Raw genomic sequence first — 21151 nt, 5'->3', positions numbered from 1 at the left:
AGCCGTCTGAGTCATCCATTTGAGCCATCCCAGACCTGTCAGCTACCAAGCAACTCAGCAATCTACCACAAATGCATGGGTAAACTTAGCTGAGATAAGTTAAACCTAGCCCAAGTTAGCAGAACCACCTAATGGAGTCAAAGACTTGTGAGTTTTAAAGAAATGGTTGTTGTTACTATCCACAAAGTTCTGGAGTAGTTTGTTATGCAGGGAAAAAAGCTAACTGATACAAATGTGGGGAAAACACATATGTTATGTGTTTATATACGTAGAATTTCACACTCAGTATGACTTAACACTGAGGACAATATATATACCTACTAGATACAAAGATCCCATTTTAATAAGATTATCCAATATAGGTAAGATACAGGTATGTAAAATAAAATTTAATATACAAATGCTAGATATTATTTATCTTTTATATTGGGAAATGTGTCATTATTTTGCTTTGAATAGATTTGTGCCAATGACTATTCCACGAAAATAGAGAACTCAAAGTTATTACTTCACAGATTGCATAAATATTTTTCAAATACAACCTCACCTAAAATGTTTCCATCCCCTAGGTAACTTTATTATCTATGTAGATGAGCCTTCCAATACCTTGGCCTCACAGTTTCTTCACCAATTCCTCTCCAATAATCTTTCCACTTTTCCTCAGACCACCCACTTACATGGTCATAATCTGAAATTTGTCATATCCTAAATGTTTTTCCAACTCTGAAGTCTTAAACTCAACCACCCTGCTATCTGACCACTTCCTCTTCTCTGTTGAGCTAACTGGTCCAATTACAACTGCAATAGTAGTCAACCTTATTGAAACTCCAGTCCACCAACAGATCTACTTTTTCTCAATTTGTCAACTCTCTCCATTCTCCACTCTCTTCTTTATGTGGCCCCATGATGGCAGTAACACTATACACCCTGAATTCCTTAACATCTCTGTCTCTTCATTATAACTTCTATCAAAATCCAAATCCTAGCTCAATTATCAGCTTTCTTCATGCCTGTGTTAACTGTAAAGAAAGTCATAATCTTGAACATGTAATAGGGCAGATTGGTTCCACTATAAACTCATTATCATTAATCTCAAAGAATCTCACAACTACCTAATAGTTTTACTGCTTTTCTTATAAATTATGCACTCAATATTTTTCCAACTTTCTCTACTCTGCTCAAAATCCTAACCATGCCCCTCTTCAACTACATTCTTCCCATAGACATTTAAACATCTCATTGATAAATAAATAAATAAATAAATAAATAAATAAATAAATAAATAAAAACAGTTTGCAAGAAACTTGCAAGAAACTCCACCTTCCCATTCCAGACCACTTCCCTGGTCCTCTTTTAATATCTAAGCAAATGTCAGCATTAGCCATTTGATTAAGCAAACCAGAAACCGAGAAGTATTCTTGTCACTCCTCTCTCTGTCATCCCGAATACCCAATCTATCTTAAAATCCTATTAATTTTAGCTCCTAAATATCTCTCAGATTTATCCATTTCTCTCCATCTCCACTGTCACCACCTAAGACCATGCTACCAGCATCTGTCTCCTGGATCTAAAGATGTTTCTTAATAAGTTTCAAGTCATTTATTTGACCCCAACCAATCTGCTCTGAACACTATATGAGTTACCTTTCAAAATCATTCCCAGTTTAAAATTACATAATGGCTTCCCATTGTTCTAAAATCTGTTTTGGTTTACAAAGACCTGCATGTTGTGGCCCCTACCACTCTAACCTCATCCTTCAACACTCTTAAGCTCACTCTTCATCCAACTTTCAGTTTTTGGATATGCCTTGCTCCCTCAAACACAGGGCTTATGCACTTGTTAATCTTTCATACCCTCTGTCCTTAGTTTAGCTAGATCTATTCATACTTCAGATCTCAGCTCAATCATTGTTTCTTCAGGGAAACTTTCCTCTCCAGGCTAGGTCAGGTCATTTCATTATATTATCTCAAAGGACCATGTACATTCTCTTCATGACATTTGTCTGTTTGTGATTGTATATGTTTTGTTCATCCTTTTATTCCTCACATGTTCTTTAGCACTCCCTTGCATGTAGTAAGCACCAAATATTTACTGAAAGAATGAATACATTATTTAAATAACCAATACATAAATCTTTCCTAATAATTTCTGATTCCTCCACCATTAATATTATAATTAATAATAAATAGCTATTTCAGCTTCACGGATAGCACCACATCAGGCAACTGGATAAAAAACCACAAAACAATAATAAATTCCATTTGATAAGCACTAGGTTCTTATTCTAAATAGATTATGTACATAAATTACTACATAGTGCATTTCCATTTTCTTTTGCAGAACACAATTTAAAGACAAAGAAAATTACAAAGTACATTTGTTATCTGAACTTCTAACCCAGATAACAAATTCCATTGTCTCCTTCCTATTCAAAACTCACACCTCCAACTCCTTCTACCAAGACATCCATGGGGAAATAATCCTAATTACTCCATGCATTAGTTAACATGCTTTAGAGAAGGATCTCAATTTGGATAATTTGTACACACCACCTGTTTTAGCCAATTTATATTCTTATCAGAACACAGTGGGATAGATAGATGATAGATAGATAGATGATAGATAGATAGATAGATAGATAGATAGATAGATGAATAGACAGATGAAGAGCAGATATCTACCTTCAGTAATATCCATAATGTACTTTTTAAGTGCTCCTTATTGTAGAAAAGACTTTTTCCCTTTACTATCCATTGGGTCCACAGTAAATACAAAGCATGACCAAAATACATACCCTAAAAAGCGGTATATTGCCTGAAGCTTCAATTTTTTTCGAACATCATGATACATATACAAACTAAGTTGGGGGATGCTTTAAATCCTTCAATAACTTATTGTTGCCTTTACAATAATCCAAATGCCTTAATGCAACCTGCCTACCTCTATACTCTCACCTGTGCATCTCTGTCTTCTGTCCTCTATACTCCAGTCATAGAAAACTTCATTCTTTTCTTCAAAAATGTAATATTCCCTCATCTTGGGGTTTCTAACCATGATATTTAAAACACTTTCCTGAACCTACCAATCACCCCTTTTGCCAGGTTAACTCCTACTTATCTTTCAGGTCTATCACCTCTTCAGAGACTTCCCTTAACTATCCCCATCCTCAAATAGATTAAGACCCTTGTTTTACAGAATAAATGCCTGGTCCAAGAAGTGCTGAGGTAATAATGGAGAGTGAGAGTTGAAGCAGAGAAAGGCTGAGGTGACCATGATGGACCATGTGCTAGTGAAAGTTCAGAAGATTCAGGAATGAGAGCCAAGAGATAGAAAAGAAGAAGAGAAGGTAAGAATTCCATCAGTAAAGAAAAGACGGGAAAGGATATCAATAGGACTAAGTGAATCATACTAACAGTGGAACACTCAGATCTACAAATTTTGGAAAAACAGAAGAGCAGAGTGAACAGTCATGTCCTCCAAAATCATTTTCTAAAAGTGGCCCTTTTCCAACAATTGTGATGATAATATGTGACAATATGGTTGTTAAAGCTATAATAAAAAGATGAAGCAATCTCAAAGCAAGGCTGTGAGACATGCAAAGAAGGTGGTCAAAGAGTAGCTCCCCTTTTGTACGCTTTTTCCTCCCTACCTCTTTGGCCAAGCACTCACTTCCAGGCTTACCCCCTACTATTACAACTTGGCTGTGCCTTGGGCCAAGGTTTCCATGGCTCTCAGGGTCCAGGACCATACACTAGTTCTTAAGGTCCCGTTTCTTTTCCAACATTCTGAAAAATGTCTGTCTTTATACTGTATCTCCCATCACTTCAGGTTAGTTGAGTGACTTTTCTTTGCAACAAGAACAACAACAACAAAATCTTAACCTAACAGCTATATTTAGCCCAGTACATGCTTTCCTACATGGCTCAACTCCTGATCATCCCAGTCATTACCTATCTTATTGCCCTGTGTTATTTCTATGTAGAGAGCATATTACTATCTGAAATTTTATATATACTTGTTAAATTTTCCATACATGTTTACTGTCTGTTTTTCCCCACCAGAATAAAAACTCTGACCAAGACAGCCTTAATGCAGCTTGATTAAACTTTAGACAGGCTTTTTCCTTGACTCTAGGCCCCTGATCTCCCTTTTCTTAGAGCACTTACTTTAGAAAGCTTTCAATCATAAATTCTTTCTCTGCCCCTTTGAGATATAAATCTTCTCCCAGACTCCTGTCAGTTGTACAAGCCAGGAATGTCTTTTTCAAGGACTTGGGAGCCATCCCTTTGAAACATAATCAAGAAAAATGGCACCCCTATCTCTCAGTGCCTGTGAGAGAGTAGGAGCCTAACTTTGATGACACCAATTAGCAAACACAGATGTCTTAATCACATTGACTAACTTCTTTGCCTTCTGTTTCAACAGAGTTAAGTTCAATCTCACTCCCCTATTGCAATAGTCTTGAACAAAGTCTTTCTTCCCATTTTTAACAAGTGTTCAGTGCAATTTCTCCTTGACAGTTCCATGAAGATAGGGAGGATTTGTGTGCTTGTTCACTGCTGAGATTCCCAATATTTACAATAAAGAAGTAGCTCAATATATACCTGTTGAATGAATGGATGAATGAAGTCACATAAGGCATTTTTTTTTTTTTGCATTTAAAGGATGACTTAGAGGAAAAAAAAAAATCCCTCTTGAGCTATTCCTTTATATTTCTGAATGAACTACCACATCTCAAAATTCAATCTAGGTACATGGCTTATTAATCACACTAAAGAAAAGAAATTATCAGTCCTGGTGACATAACTTTATTACATGTACTGACAGGCTTCTGCACGTGGAAATTTTATTCTCTAAATATGAATACTTTCTTTGCCAATAAAGGTGAAACTATTGTTAAATATATGTACTACTATTAAACTTTTGTTAGATTTTAATATTGAACACAAGCAGTTCAAATGGTTCTAAAATTCTAGCACGACCATATTTGAGTTAAAAATTCTGCTAGCCTAACAATTTGTAATTATCACAAAATAACTGTTGCATAATCTCCTTTCATCTAGGCCTCTTTACTTACTGTGGCCAAAACAGTTACAACATCTGCAAAAGTTCAAACAAAAACTTTTGAGTATGGCCATTCATAACTCAGTATAAGCTTATGTATAAATGTGAATGTAACTGAAGGTGGCTTATTTTGACTGACACAATGACCTAAGCACAAACAAATCACAGCAAACCTGGCATCTTCTGGAAAAATGCACACCAGGCATTTGATTGTAAAGTCCATATTTGTATCTGCAATGCTGACCTAGTAAACATTCAGACTCACAAGACTGCCATAAACTGTTCTCAGAGGACTCAGAAAGATACAGGGCAGAAATCACTGGTTATCAAAGGCAGCAGAAGCCATCCTGCAAGACTTGACCTCATAGCTATCTATGTAGCAGTCCACAGAGCTATGTTAGTTGTGCTCTTCTCCCAAGGGGACAACTCAAAAGTAAGCAAATGAGACTCAATTAGCAGATACTAGGATCATCCTGACTTAAAGACTAGAGAACTAACACTGTGCAACCCCACACTCAGTCTGAACATTCAGAACTGAAACCATACTTTACGATGTTAACATGACTTTGTGCTAGTCCTCTGTCTTCCTTAGCGTGACTTAATTTTTCCAGGACCCTCCTGCCCAGGCAAATGGTTTGATTTTTCATCATAGGAACTTCCCAAAGACCCATTAACTCTTCAGTAGAAAGCATAAACAAACAGTTCATGCCCTAAGGTTCTCTGAATTCTTTGCCTCAAAATCCTCACCTTGCTGTTTCCACCAATCCTGAACTATTGTCTCATGATTCTTGAACTTTACCCAATCCTAATTTTTAACTTGAAGAAGAATTAAAGGATGTTAAATAGGGTGGCCATCCATACACTTTCCTCTGAGTGTATAGGTGAAAGTCAAGTGTGGGTAAACCACCAATCTAATCCTCAGTAAAAATATAAATGGTTTTTGATTGTTATTAGAATCACTAACACTGTTAAGGTGCTTTCTCAAGCAGAGAAGAACTAGAAGGTATAAAGGATTTAAAACTGTAGCTGAAGTTTTTTTAAGCAGGCACTAAAAAAACCTATGTCTGAATAGAAGGTAGAATCACCCCAAAGACAATAAATGAAGATTTCATCACAGTTAAAGTCTCATGCTCTTCAGAGCAAGGGAAGTTATTAGGATAAAAAGGGGCATTGCATAATGATAAAATGGTCAATTCTCCAAAAAGGTAATAGCCTTAATGTATATGCACCTAACAAGAACATCAAAATATGTGAGGCAAAACCTAGTAGAACTACTAGGAGAAATAGATAAATCCACTATTATAGTTGAAGACTTCAATGCCTCTCTATCAGAAATGGTCAGATCTAGCAGACAGAAAATCAGTAAGGACATAGTAGAACTCAACAGCACCATGCATCAACTGGACATAACTGACACTGATCAACTATTTTATATAAAAACAGCAAAGAAAACACATTCTTCTCAAGCTCACATAAAACATTACCAAGATAGAACACATTCTGGGCTACAACACACACCTTAACAAATTTAAGAGAACAGAGGTCATAGAGTGTTTGTTTTTAGATCACAATGGAATTAAGCTAGAAGTTAACAACAGAGAGATAGTTGGAAAATCTCATAATACTTGGAGACTAAACAACATACTTCTAAATTAAAAAATGAGTCAAATAAGAAATCTCAAGAAAAATTTTTAAAGTTTTTGAACTAAATAAAAATGAAAATACAATGTATCAAAATTTGTGGGATGAAGTGAAAGTAGTGCTTAGAGGGAAATTTATAGCTTTGAAAGCAAATATTAGAAAAGAAGAAAGATCCAAAATCAATAATCTAAACTTCTACCTTAGCAAACTGAAAAAAGAAGAGAAAATTAAGTACAAAGTCAACAAGAAGAAAAGACATAATGAAAATTAGAACAAAAAAAATCAGTGAAATTGAAAATAAGGAATCATAGAGAAAAATCAACATAACCAAAAGCTTGTTCTCTGAATAGATAAAATTATTAAGATTCTAGCCACACTTACTAAGAAAAAGAAATAGAGAAGACACAAATCACTAATATTGAGAAATGAAAGAGAGAACAGCACTACACAGACATTAAAAGAATGCCTTAAAAGGGGCACCAGGGTGGCTCAGTCAGTTAAGCAGCTGGCTCTTGATTTTGGCTCAGGTCATGATCTCAGGGTCCTGGGATGGAGCACCACATTGGGCTCCAGACCCTGCGCTCAGCAGGGAGTCTTGAGGATTTCTTTCTCTCTCTCTCTCTCTCCCTCTCTTGTAAGTAAATTAAATCTTTTTAAAAAAAAAAAGTATTAGAATACTATGAATAACTCTAAAAGAAATGGACCAATTCCTTGAAAGATATAATCTGCCCAAATTCACACAAGAAAAAATAGGCTATTCGAAAAGAACTATATCTATTAAACAAATCAATTCAGTAATAAGCTTCCAAAATAGCCCCAGGCCCAGATGAGTTCATGGGTGAATTCTACCAAATATTTCCAAAGAAATATACCAATTTTCTACAATTTCTTCCAGAGGTGGAAGTAGATATGATACCTTCTAACTCATCTTTTGGAATCCAGAATTACCCTACTACCAAAATCAGACAAAGACATTATGAGAAAAGAAAACTACAGACCAATATTTCTTGTGAATATAGATGCAAAAATCCTCAACAAAATATTGCAAATATGGCCAACAATATATAAAAATAATTATACAATATGGCCAAGTATGATTTTTCCTAAGTATGCATGGCTGGTTTAACACTCAAAAATCAATTAAGATAATCCATAACATCACAGACTAAAGAACAAAAATCACATGATTATATCAATAGATGCAGAAAAAGCACTTAATAAAATATAGTAGTCATTCATGATAAAAACTCCCAGAAAACTGGTAACAGAGGAACTTCCTCAACTTGATAAAGAACATGCATAAAAAACCTACAGCTAACATTATAATCACATAAATACAGATGTATATGAGGAAAACCACAAAATTCTAATGAAAGAAATCAAAGAAGAACTAAATAAATGGAGTGATATCCCATGTTCATGAAGAGGAATACTTGATATTGTCAAGATGTCAGTTCTTCTCAGGGTGCCTGGGAGGGTGGCTTAGTTAGTTAAGCGCCTGATTCTTTTCTTTTTTTTTTTTTTTTACGTTGGCGGAGAAAGGGGAACCCTCCTACACTATTGGTGGGAGCGCCTGATTCTTGATTTCAGCTCAGGTCATGATCTCAGTGTCATGAGATCGAGCCCCACATTGGACTCCATGTCAGCAGGGAGCCTGCTTAAGATTCTCTCTTTCTGAGGAAAAAATAAAACAAGATGAAATCAGAAAGGGAGACAAGCCATAAGAGACTCTTAAGCATAGGAAACAAACTGAGGGTTGCTGGAGGGGAGAGGAGTGGGGGGATGGGATAACTGGGTGATAGACATTAAAGAGGGTATGCAATGAATGAGCACTGGGTATTATATAAGACTGATGAACCTCTACTTCTGAAACCAATAATACATTATATGTTAATTGAATTTAAATAAAAATAAATAAATTTTTAAAATAATAAAACAGTGAAGAAATATTCTTTCTCCCCTCTCCCCCTCCCCCCCCACACTTTTCTATTTCACTCTCTAAAATAAATAAATCTTTAAAAAAAAAAGTCAATTCTTCTTAACTTGATCTATAGTTATAACACAATCCTGATCAAAATCCCGACAAGTTATTTTGTGGATATCGATAAACTGATTCTAAAGTTTATATGTAGAGAAAAAGTTGTGTATAGCCAACTCAATATTGAAGGAGAAGAACAAAGTTGGAGGGCAGATACTACCCAATTTCAACATTTGCTTTAAGTCTATAGTAATCAAGACAGTGTGGTGAAAGTAGAGACAAACAGATCCATGGGACAAAACAGAGAGCCCAGAAATAGACCCACGTAAATATAGTCAACTGATTCTTAACAAAGGAGCAAAGGCAATACAATGGAGAAAAGATAGTCTTTTCAACAAATGTTGCAACTGGACATCCAAACGAAAAAAAAATCAATCTAGACACAGACCTTAAATCCTTCATAAAAATTAACTCAAAATGGATAACAGATCTAAATTTAAAACACAAAACTAAAACTTCTAGAAGATAACATGGGAGAAAATCTAGGTCACCTTGGTTTTTCTGATAACTTTTTAGATACACCAAAGGAATGATCCATAAAAGAAAAAATTAATAAAATGAACTTCAGTAATATTAAAAACTCTGCTCTGTGAAAGATATGATCAAGAGAATGAGAAGACAAGCCACAGACTGAGAGAAATATTTGTAAAAGACCTATCTTATAAATGGCCATTACATAAAATATACAAAGAACTCTCAAAATTCAACAAGGAGAAAATTAAAAACTTGATGAGCAAAAGACCTGAACAGACACCTGACCAAATGAAATATCAATGGAAAATAAGTATATGAAAAGCTGTTCAACATCTTATGTCATTAGAGAATTGCAAATTAAAACATTAAGGAGATACCACTACACATTTATTAGGATGATCAAAACCCAAAACACTGACAACACAAAATGCTGGTGAGGATGTGGATCAACAGGAACTCTCATTCACTGCTGATGAAAATGCAAAATGGTACAGCAGCTTTGGAAGATAGTTCAGCAATTTCTAACAAAATTGAACATAATCTTCCCATATGATCCAGCAGTTGCATTTCTTGGAATTAACCCAACTGAGTTGATAACTTACTCCTACACAAAAACCTACACACAAATTTTACAGCAGCTTTATCCATAATTGCCAAAACTTGGAAGCAACCAACATCTCCTTTAGCAGAAAAATAAACTGGTGTATCCAGGCAATCTAATATTATTGAGCTCCAAAAAGAAGTGAGCTATGAGCCATAAAAAGACATGGAGGAACCTTAAATGCATATTAAACATGAAACAAGCCAATCTGAAAAGGCTACATACTATATGATTCCAACCATATGACATTCTGGAAAATGTAAAACTATATAGACAGTAAAATGATCAGTGATTGCTAGGGGTTAGGGGGGAGGAAGGAATAAATAGGCAGAGTACAGAGGATTTTTAAGGCAGTGGAAGTATTCTGTATAATACTGTAATGGTGGATACATATCATTATACATTTGTCCTAAACCACAGAACATACAACATGGACTTTAAGTGATAACAGCGTGTCAATGTAGGTTCATCAATTGTAATAAATTGTAATAAATGTACCACCATGGTGGGGGATGTTGGTAATGAGAGAGGCTATCCGGGGGGGGAGCGGGGGAGTTGGCAATCTCTGTATGGAAAAGTTCTGTACCTTCCTCTCAATTTTGCTGTGAATTTAAAATTGGTCTTAAAAATAAAGTCTATTATCATCTATGCAAACACACTGATAAGAAAAATCAATCAATTCCAAGGTGGACTGGACAGTGTTTCTATGGATTTAATCTAGGAAGATGAAATCTAGGAAAACTAAGAAAAAGAAATATTAAATATTAAATAATCCCTACCTGTACCACTCAAACATTATTTTAAATTATCTGTAGGCTTTAATGAAAAAGTAATGGCAACCAAATTGTATTAAATAGCAATTTCTAAAATGCTATATTTGGTAGAGGGTCTGAGATTCAACAGAAGGGAGAAAAAGAGATCAGAAGCTGAAAAAGTGATCAGAAGCTGAAAAAGTCACCAAAATCTACAAGCATAATTAGCTTCTTTAATTTCCAATTCTTGATTTGATGGCTAGATAAGAAACAAAAAATATGCAATCTAAACAATGTATACTCAAACACAGTAATTCATGTGGCAGCTTCACCAGCATTATCTGCAAAACAATAATTTAGAAATCATTTTCCATAAGATTTTCAGAAAATTAAAAATATTTATATATTATGACTTAGCAATAGCTGTCCCATTCATTTGTCCCCTAAAACAATGCAAAAGTGATCTTTTCCCCATTTCAAGTTGTCATGACCTAGTTTATCATGTTTACCACTTACTAATACCATTCACTATCCTGTGTATCATGTTTCCTAAGTTCACTTACACTACCAAATGGTACATTATCTTCAGCTGCCATATCTTTCTCTGATGCCCTATAATTCAGTTCTCAGTTCCCCCTAGCCTCCCAGAACTCAGGTTCTGAGGACCACCGAGAGCTGCATTCAAATGCACCTACAAAAGAGCTTAATTCTATTCCTTGGATTCCTAGTGACAACATTTTTACCCTGTGTTATGGTTCCTAGGAAATCTGCATACTTCTTCTCAAACATAACACTTTCCTCTAATGCATGCTGCCTTCTGTGCCTCACAGCTCTCTTACAGAATCACATATCCAGTTCGTGAATTCCTAGTAAATCAAATTACATTCAGAGAGCACATCAACTGAGACAATCATAAAAATAAAGAGTTATTAAGTCATGCACCTGTATCACGTTAAAGGATTAAACTGCTACTTTCAGATTCATACTCTCCTATTCCCAAGCCACCACCAGCTCACTTCATCATTCTTAAGTTTTATGTCGTTGTACAATTTACTAAAACCTTGCTAACACTTCATTGCTTCAGGTCAGTGAGTCATTGATATGCACTAAGAGTAAAAAAGGATTATCAAGGAGATGGGCCACATTCTTCACCATCACAAAGCTTATAGTCAAGCTGAGGAAACAAACATACACAAATGAAATAATAATATCCTCTCAGATATGCAAAATTCTTCAAGCAAAATTCATTCATATCTCTATTCCCATTTGTTCCTTATAACCACCCTGTGGTGTAAGTAATTAGGTATTCCTTTCCTTTTCTTACAGACACAGAAACTGAGAGCCAGAGAAACCATCCCAAAGGCTCACAACAAACATGTTCTAGGGAAGGCATAAGACCCCAGATCACACAACAAATGGTTACAGTGCTCATGAACACACACAAGCTACAAAAGAAAAATAACTTTAATTATATTGATGTGCACTCAGGTACATAAATGAAGATGAAATACGATGAAGATATTCATTACAGTTGCTTGGAAATAATCATTTTTAAAAAAACAAGAGGCCCAAAATGGAGTCACTTGTGCTAAGCCCATGTCACCAAACCAAGACTTAACACCAACTTAATTGCAGTTTCAGCCTCTCCCAAGAATGTAATCTTAACCAGTCCATCTGGAATTACCTGGTCAGCTCTAGTGAGGTAACCGCCTGATAGAAGCCCTGCCTTCTAAAGGAAGGTGACCTTGCCTGAAATAACCCACTCTTTGCTAATAATGTCCTTGTCTTGCCCCCTTCTGTCTATAAAAGTCTTCTATTTTGTACAGCTCCTCAGAGCTCCTTTGTGTTTGCTAGATGGGATGCTGCCCAACTCATGAATCATTGAATAAAGCCAATATGATCTTTAAAATTTACTCAGTTGAATTTTTTTTAACATAATGTAGGAAGGTTTCCCTGAAGAAGTATGTTCCAGAGAGTTGGATGTCATGTAACAGATAATACAGAGCCGACCCACAGGAACTGAACCAGAAGGAAGTCAAAAATGCATAAAATAATGTGAGCAAAGAAACTGGTAGACATATGGATATATCTAAATTAAAGTATTGAAATTAAATAAGACAACAATATAATAGTTAAAAGAGAAAGTTAAAAACAATATAGAAGAAAAATACAAGACAATAATAATTTGAAAGATGAGAAGATGAACAGAGGTCCTTGAATTAATTAGGAGAAGGGTAAAGATACTAATAAGCCACATATTGACGCTAAAAATGTTAAGAGTAATCAATGAGGGGTGCCTGGGTGGCTCAGTCGTTAAGCGTCTGCCTTCGGCTCAGGTCATGATCCCAGAGTCCTGGGATCAAGCCCCACATGGAGCTTTTTGTTTGCTGACATGGAAGCAAAATAATAAAAGAATCCCCTAAACAATTTGAAAGTGGTTGCCTCTAAGGCTTTTTTTTCTTTTTTCTTCAAAATGAGATATTGTCAATCATTCTTCATAGAAGTTTTACCAACTTATAGTCCCTTGAGCAATGTATGAGAGTGCCCGGACCATCACTTTATCAGTTCGGGTCCCGTACGGAGTGCTGCCAAATCAGGGTTAGAGGTGCAAGTTTTACTGAGATAAAGGTCTGGGAAAGATAAGGGAGGAGGGAGGGGCCTTCAGACCAAAATGCGGGTCTGACATGGGTGAAGGGGTATTGGGTAGAAGAGCGTCAGACCACAGTACAGGTAAATGGGGAGCCCCAGAGCAAAAGTTACTCAACAGAGGAGTCTTGTGTTGAGAAGGACTAGACTAAATTATAATATTGCCCCCATTCTTAATTATTGGCTAAAAGTAGCCTTGGGGAAATATGGCCTCAGTGTGGGAACTGCAGGAAAAAAAAAAAGGAAGCGGTTTCAGTAAAAAAAAAAAAAAAAAAAAGGCCTGGGGGGTTGGGGAATGGGTTAGCCTGGTGATGGGTATTAAGGAGGGCACGTTCTGCATGGAGCGCTGGGTGTTACGCGCAAACAATGAATCATGGAACACTACATCAAAAACTAGTGTTGTAATGTATGGTGATTAACATAACATAATAAAATAAAATAAAATAAGCCTTTATTTATAGCATTTTAGGCTTTCAAACTGTAAATACTCCCACTGCGGTCAGTTTCAAGCTACTAGTGTGACAGTGTAATGACTCACCGAATGAATGCTGAGTTTGAAAAAGATGCTAATAATTGGCTTTCCCAAACCAAGAGCAGGTTCCAGGAAGCTATGAACTGTGCTCCAGACAGCAGGTTTCCATGAAGGATGAGCTAAGCAGTGCACCTTCTTAGCTACTATACTCACCAACCTAGTGCGTTAACAGAGTTTTTACTGCAACAGTGTGATAAGTGAAAATGGTATGTCGGTGTAGTTTGTAGTCTTACTCTGCATTTTACTTAATATGCATGAGGCTGAGGATCTCTTGATATATTTATATATTATATTAAATGCATTTATTATTTTGTAACATATTTAGTGTATTTTCTCTGAGCTGAGCCAATCTTTTGATTATTGTTATTAAAATCCTTTTATGCCTATGTTCCAAAGAAGTGAAATCTTAATATATTGATCTTAATATATTAATTCAGATAGTAAGTGAAATACAAATACTGCTTATCATCTCATCATATTTCACATTTTCAAAATTAACTCCTTTTAACCCCTTTCAGAGGGTAAATAGGAAAGAAATAAATGTACCTTTAAAAGCATGTGTAAATGGAATCTAACATTAGGAAACAATTTACTATAATTCCTCCTTTTTCCGTAATTTTTAAAGTAATGTGTACAGCATCAAAACACAATATCTACACTAAACTTTCAGGGAAATAGTTTTTTCTTAATATTATTAAAGTTAATTGAGTGTAGAAATTTTATGGGGAAAAAGTCACTGAATAGTTTCTATCTACCTCCCAACATACGTAGAGTAACAACAATATAGTAGAGAATTTTCCATCTGAGCAGTCTACAAGGACAGAGTAGAATCTTTAGGGAAATTAAGTTTGTAATATTATCATTATGAACACATTTTAATAATAGATGCATTCTATATTGACTCATTTTTACATTATTAGTTGAGATTATTGGTTGCATCCTATCAGCTTGCTGTAGCAAGTTGGAAATCATCCACTATTAAGTTAAAAGCTACGAAGCTCTGGATGAAGTGGTCTTTTAAGATATTACACATTTTTAGGGACACCTGGCTGGCTCAGTCGGTTAAGCATCTGCCTTCAGCTTAGGTCATGTTTCCAAGGTCCTGGGATCGAGTCTCACTTTGGGCTCCTTGCTCAGCGGGGAGCCTCCTGCTCCCCCTGCTTGTGTGCACTCTCTCTCTGACAAATAAATAAATAAAATCTTTTTTAAAAAAAGATATTACACATTTTTAATATTCTTTTAAGATTAATTTTTTTAGAGAGAGAGTGTGTGCGAGCAGGGAGAGGAACAGAGGGAGAGAGCAAGAATCCTCAGGCAGACTCCCCGTTGAGTACAGAGCCCGATGCAGGGTTCAATCCCAGGACCCTGAGATCATGACCTGAGCTGGAACCAAGAGTCGTCTGCCCAACCAAATGAGCCACCCAGGTGCCCTCCACATTTTAAGTATTTCTAGTTGTGCAGGTAATACTGAATGAACAGGACCTTGAACTAGACCAGACATCAGAAGTCATCCAATATAGTCTCTAATCACAAATGTACTTAGACAAAATTTAAAACAAAGGCTACAAAGAAGAAACCAAACAGGCAAAAATTTGAGGATTTTCCATAAAAGTTTTTTTTTTTAATGTTAACTCAAGCACTGCTACCATATATATCTGGAGAGGAAGAGTCAAAACATCTATGGATGCATAGAATGCTACTGTTTTCCAAAGAAAATACATCTATTTCATCTCTCTTAATCAATTACCTAATTCGTAACTGTATTTGACCCCCAAATGCTCTGCTTTTCTTCTGTTCCACCTCCTCCAACCACAACCTCCACTTCTTCAAACCACAACATCGAACCACAACCACTGTCTTAGTAATTGGTATTATCAACCAGAAATCAAGAAAAAGAAGCAGATGAAAATTAAAGTCATTGAATAATATAATTTACAGCAAGTAGGGTGAAAGCTGAAAGTGGTGACTAAAAAGAAGTTTGGATTGGGGCACCTGGCTGGCTCAGTTGGTAAACGTCTGCCTTCGGCTCAGGTCATGATCCCAGGGTCCTGGGATTGAGTCCCGCATCAGGCTCTCTGCTCAGCAGGGAGGCTGCTTCTCCCTCTCCCACTCCCCCTGTTTGTGTTCCCTCTCTCACTGTGTCTCTCTCTGTCAAATAAATAAATAAAATCTTAAAAAAAAAAAAAGAAGTTTGGATTATCTGCACACTCCTTTTATCTTAATTTTCTCAAAACATACGGTCCACAGTACTCAGAAAAAAAAGAAACTTACCTCATCCACATTTTCAAAGGCATTGATGATGTCATAAGGTAAACAAGACAACAGATCGATCACAAACCAAGTTTTCAGATAGTTCATCCTTATCAGCTTGGGGTCAGAAATGACCTCTCCACCAGGTCCCACAAAAGTCGTGTGAAAATTTAAAACAATGTCAACCAGAAAGATAACGTCCACCACACTGTCCAGCACCAGCCAGGCTATGTTGTTCTGCTTCGTTTTGAAGGAAACGTTATAAGGAACCATAATGGCGGTGTAGAAGGTAAGAATTAAAATCACCCAATCCCAAGTAGTTTTAAAAGCACAATAGTGTAAAATAATGTGTGGTGGCGTCTTTGGCGCTTCTTGCTTATACTGAGGAAGGATATCTGATCCCAGCTGAAGAACCTAAAAGAGAGACAATGTGTATATAAATGACTTGAACATCTCTGTACAGTTAGTAATGAATTCAAACTTACTGGAAGTCAAACCACAGCATATTTTTCATGACTCCTGGTTTCAAGACCAGTCAAACCCTAAAGTTTTGTCTCCCTCTTCTGAGTTGTACCAAAGTTTGTTTAAAGGAAGTTAATCTTTCTGCTGTTCTATCTGGCTTTCTCTCCAGTGGCCAACTGTTGGTTCACAAACTGGCCCCCAAACACCAAGGGCAAGGAGAGAACAAAGAAAAGGACAGACCACTCCAGATCGTTAGGTGGCAGTTTAATAAGCAAGGGAACATACTTACAAGGCTTGTCATAAGAAACGGTAAGACGAGTAGACCTCCGCACCCACCTACCAGAATCTTAAAAGCTTAATAGATACCCTAACTGGATCCAGTCACATATACAGTCCAAATGGTCTCAACAACATCCTACTCTTTCAAGGCTATGTCCTTGAGAATGGCTCCCACTGTGGGAATGGTTGGCAGAGTGTACATTCCAAGGACCAGAATGAGGAGCCTCCGATTGCCTGGGTCCAGTTCCGGGGTCAGCCAGCAGTCACATCCTCTCAATAACTTCCTCCAACACCAACACTGATCCACAGCACTGCTGGATGTCCACTTCTGGGATTGCTTTCTGTACACTCACTTGCAAGCCTGCCTAAAATCACACATCTCTGATTGTCCAACAGTTATTTGGGTGACTCACCATTATCCATTTTTCACACATACTTAGCACCTCAGGGAGCATAACTTTGATTCTGATGGCCTCGCTGAACCCCAGGACCACACTGTTGGTGATCTTGCTGTTGAGTGGGACTCAGCAAGGGCCCTAATGAGCAGCATAGTGATAACAGGGTTGTAAGTGTTATAGCCTGCTTTTTCCTTTTCTCCCTTCAATCAGGACTTAAAGAATTGTGTTTCCTGTCCAGATGCATATTTGCTTTGGAAAAAAGAAAATGCTAAATACTCAGGTTTGCTTCTCCATACCTTTTTGACAGATGGAAAAATTTCACTGCAAGGTTATATGAACCTTGACTTACTATAAGCAAGTCTAATTAAAGAGACAAAGGGGAAAAGCAGATGACAGAGCAAGAGTGGAGGCCTGGGCACTGCTAGGCAAAAGTAACAAACACAGACTTAGCATTCCTTTCCAGGACCTGGAACTTGGAAACTGTGAAAAAGAGTTGAAGGAATAGATCAGAGAGCTCTGTTCCATGCCATCAATGAAGCTAAGGCTGAGTAAATCTATGTGTTAAGGAATTTGTAAATGGGACTTTGATAAATATTTCCAGCAGCTTTGTCATCTTATATATCCAAGTGTTCAGCATCTCTAAGACTAATGGGATCCAGAAGGTAGCAGTCAAAAAGTTGTCATAAGGTTATAAATGCATTAAATATTTGAATATAAGAATAGACATAAACAAAAATACCTATTGGCAATAACTCATACGCCACAAACAAAACAAATATACTAGCACTTCTTGAAACTCGACAATTATCCTGAAAAGTTTCTCTTGTGCATATAACTTACATAACTGAAAACTAAGTATATAATACCCATTATTAATATTTGAAATGTGAAAAATATCACTAGTATTCTCAATAGTTGTGTATTATAACTTTTGTTGTTTGTTTGGGGGCTATCAGAACTATTTAGAAAGAGTTTTATGTATTTATCCTCATTATCAGTGCCCCAGCCATATTTCTCCCATAAGGCCTTAGATTACTTAGCAACAAATTTTCCTACCAAGAATGTAAGCTTCATGTTGGGATAGAGCATTATGTAGACAGAATCAAACAGAATCATGGCTTCTCTTTCTCTTTATAGCCACTGATCGATCCATTCCAATTTCACCATGTTAAACGTGAAAATTTTCTTCATAGTCAATGTTAATATTTTACCATCTATATTTACACAGCCTATAGCTGAAGCACAAAGAAATCAGACTTAGAAAATAAACTCAAGTGCCAGGGTGCATTTATGACCTTCATGGGCCCTAGGCATTTTTGCCTTCCTGGACCCCTTTCTCCATAAAAAAATAAAATAAAATAAAAATTGCATTTTACAACTGCATTGTTACAAAGAAGAATAAATTATTATAAATCCAACTTTTTTACCTAAAAGTTCAATTTTTCCTTCTACTGTTACGAGAAATTCAGACATCCCATGGACCCCTAAAAATGCTGTGGTCCCACACACTGCTTATAGACAAGTTGACCCTGCTCAGCACGCTGGCAGAACATAAGATGTCTTCTCTAGAGATGGAATTGGATCACTCCTGAGGTTAGTATTCCTTAAATCTGGCTACAAACTAGAACCATCAGGAGAAATTTTTTGCCCCCACTGACAATTAAATTCATCTTGTGCGATCTATATTTTCAAAACCTTTCCTGAGTGATTATAATGTACGGTCCAAGGTAAAACTCTTGTCTGATATTTCCTTAGACATTCAGGACCCAGTTCTTCAGACAGTGACTTGCATATGTAAAAGGATCCGGAAATGCTACAAGAGTGGGAGGAGAAGCAGGCAGAGAGAAGGAGGAGGAGGAGCATGGCATCAGCCACAAAGGGACACTCATGCTCACACTTTGATCTCTCTCATATGCAGAGCATGACTTTAATCTTCACTCTGACTCTGGGGAGCTTTTATAAAGCAGTGAGTAACAACCCTTCATTTGCTAGTCCACTTGTACTTTGAGAAGTGATGAGCCTTAGGTGGAGGGGGATGAAAACACATTTTCAGATTATTTTTGTACCAATACAAACACGTTCTATCTCTCTGAATATCTGAGAGCACGGACACTAATAGAATCAGAACGAAGGACATGGCATTGGTACAGATATTTATCTTCACCCCTGTAAAAGTGAAAAGCTGAAGCCAGTCAGCAGGAAGTCAGTTCTTGTGGACAACTGATGAACTACCTACAAGGAGACTCAGATCTTTGAAACCAGGAACTGGCTCCAAATGTAGGTGTCCCGATGGCATTGTGATAAAATTTATATGTCTTGGAAAAAGTGAAAACCTGAAGTTCAACAGCAAATCCAAATAGTCAGGTTGAACAAATTATATGACTCTGAGTAAAATTTTTGAAATGATATCCTTCTGCTAACTTGTTGCTTCTTTTGGTTCAAACTTTGGACTAAGAGCACATGCAGACAAAATATCTTTTGAAAATCTCATTATTTCTTCACGTTCTCTGAAATCAAGCCTATGACCTGACAGAAAACACTTTTGTATCTGAGTCAGGTTTGTGAATTAGAGATGACCAATAAAGAAACTATCAATAATCCAAAGGCGATGCAAAAATAAAATAAAATCAGATGGGAAGAAACAGGGGTGAAATTTCCTCAAAAATAAAAGTAAAAAATCATGTGCTATTGAGGGGAAAGAAACTTCCCACTTGATGCAGAAGGAAAAAACCAATGAATGTTTCAGGGTGCTAAGGTAAAAAATTTTCCTCTCTATGGTCCCTTCCTCTTGTTCTTGCCCAGTTGTACAACGGAGAAAAGAAAAACTCTGAATAAGGTATTGTTAAGACCCAGAAGGAATCATGACTATGAAAGTCAGCAGTCACAGAAACATGTCCCTCCACTTGAGCTTGATTTGTAGAAAAAAAGGGACAACTCAAGGCAGAAAAGAAAGCTTTAAAATCAAGTAGTACTTTATAACAAGCATCACTGACAAAGGAAGTTGTATCTACTAACCTGCTTTAAATCTTGTCCTAATTGCATATTGTCTTTTAAAATATTGTGATTATTATTATTAGTTAATATTTAATTATGTTAATGTCTTACCTGGGCTTTTAAAAACCTGATTGCACATCTAAGTATTAATCTCTCCCCAGGCTAACAGTGCTATTTAGAGCAGAAAGCCTTCTAAGTCCCCTGTTAGCTATGGTCCAAGAAAAATCCAGAGTCCTCCAAATTCAAGGAACAAACTTTACTTCCACACCCTCTCCAAACCAAATTTAATATCTGCCACTAGTTTAGAAAGTTACTCTGGAGCTCTTCAACTCACTTTTCTCCAGCAGAGCAAACTGATGAACATATATACTTAATTTCATCTTTCTCTTCTTTGGTAAGCTACCTCAGAATATTCTGTGAGTGCCCACTAAGTGCTTAGCCAAGCTTTTGTAGTTTAGTTAGCTTTTGGCATCATTCACACCAGGAAGACAAGTGATGATTACAGAAGACACATGAACAACAAAGCTTTTAGTGGCCCTGGAGTTCTGTCCTCAATTCCTTTTCTCTCTGGTTTCAATATACTTTCTCTGGGTAACATCATCTAGTCCTAGGGCACCAAGGCCTGAAATTCAGACCCAGATATCCCTCCAGAGCCAGACCCAGAAATCCCTCTGCCTTTTTTTTTATTATTATGTTATGTTAATCACCATACAGTACATCATTAGTTTTTGATGTAGTGTTCCATGATTCATTGTTTGTGCATAACACCCAGTGCTCCATGCAGTACGTGCCCTCTTTAATACCCATCACCAGGCTAACCCATCCCCCCACCCCCTCCCCTCTAGAACCCTCAGTTTGTTTCTCAGAGTCCATAGTCTCTCATGGTTCATCTCCCCCTCCAATTTCCCCCCCTTCATCCCTCTGCATTTGAGGCATCTCCACTTGGATTTCCTGTCAGGCACTTTAAACTTAACATGCCCAAAGCTGAACTCATTCCCATTGTCCCCAAACCTTCTCTTC

General features: G+C 36.7%; 1 protein-coding gene across 1 annotated transcript in view; it reads right to left on the bottom strand.

Moving 5' to 3' along the window:
- The window catches only part of KCNH5 (potassium voltage-gated channel subfamily H member 5), a 292174-nt gene that overhangs the window by 212889 nt on the left and 58134 nt on the right, over positions 1–21151 (bottom strand). The window contains exon 6 of the mRNA XM_021701465.1: positions 16020–16412. Coding sequence (XP_021557140.1) covers positions 16020–16412 — 393 coding nt within the window. The remainder of the gene's footprint in view (positions 1–16019; positions 16413–21151) is intronic.

Source organism: Neomonachus schauinslandi, chromosome 9 (assembly GCF_002201575.2).
Source record: "Neomonachus schauinslandi chromosome 9, ASM220157v2, whole genome shotgun sequence".
NCBI classification, from domain to species: Eukaryota; Metazoa; Chordata; class Mammalia; order Carnivora; family Phocidae; genus Neomonachus; species Neomonachus schauinslandi.
The sequence above is the reverse complement of the archived record's forward strand: the minus strand, read 5'-3'. Positions and strand labels throughout refer to the sequence as shown.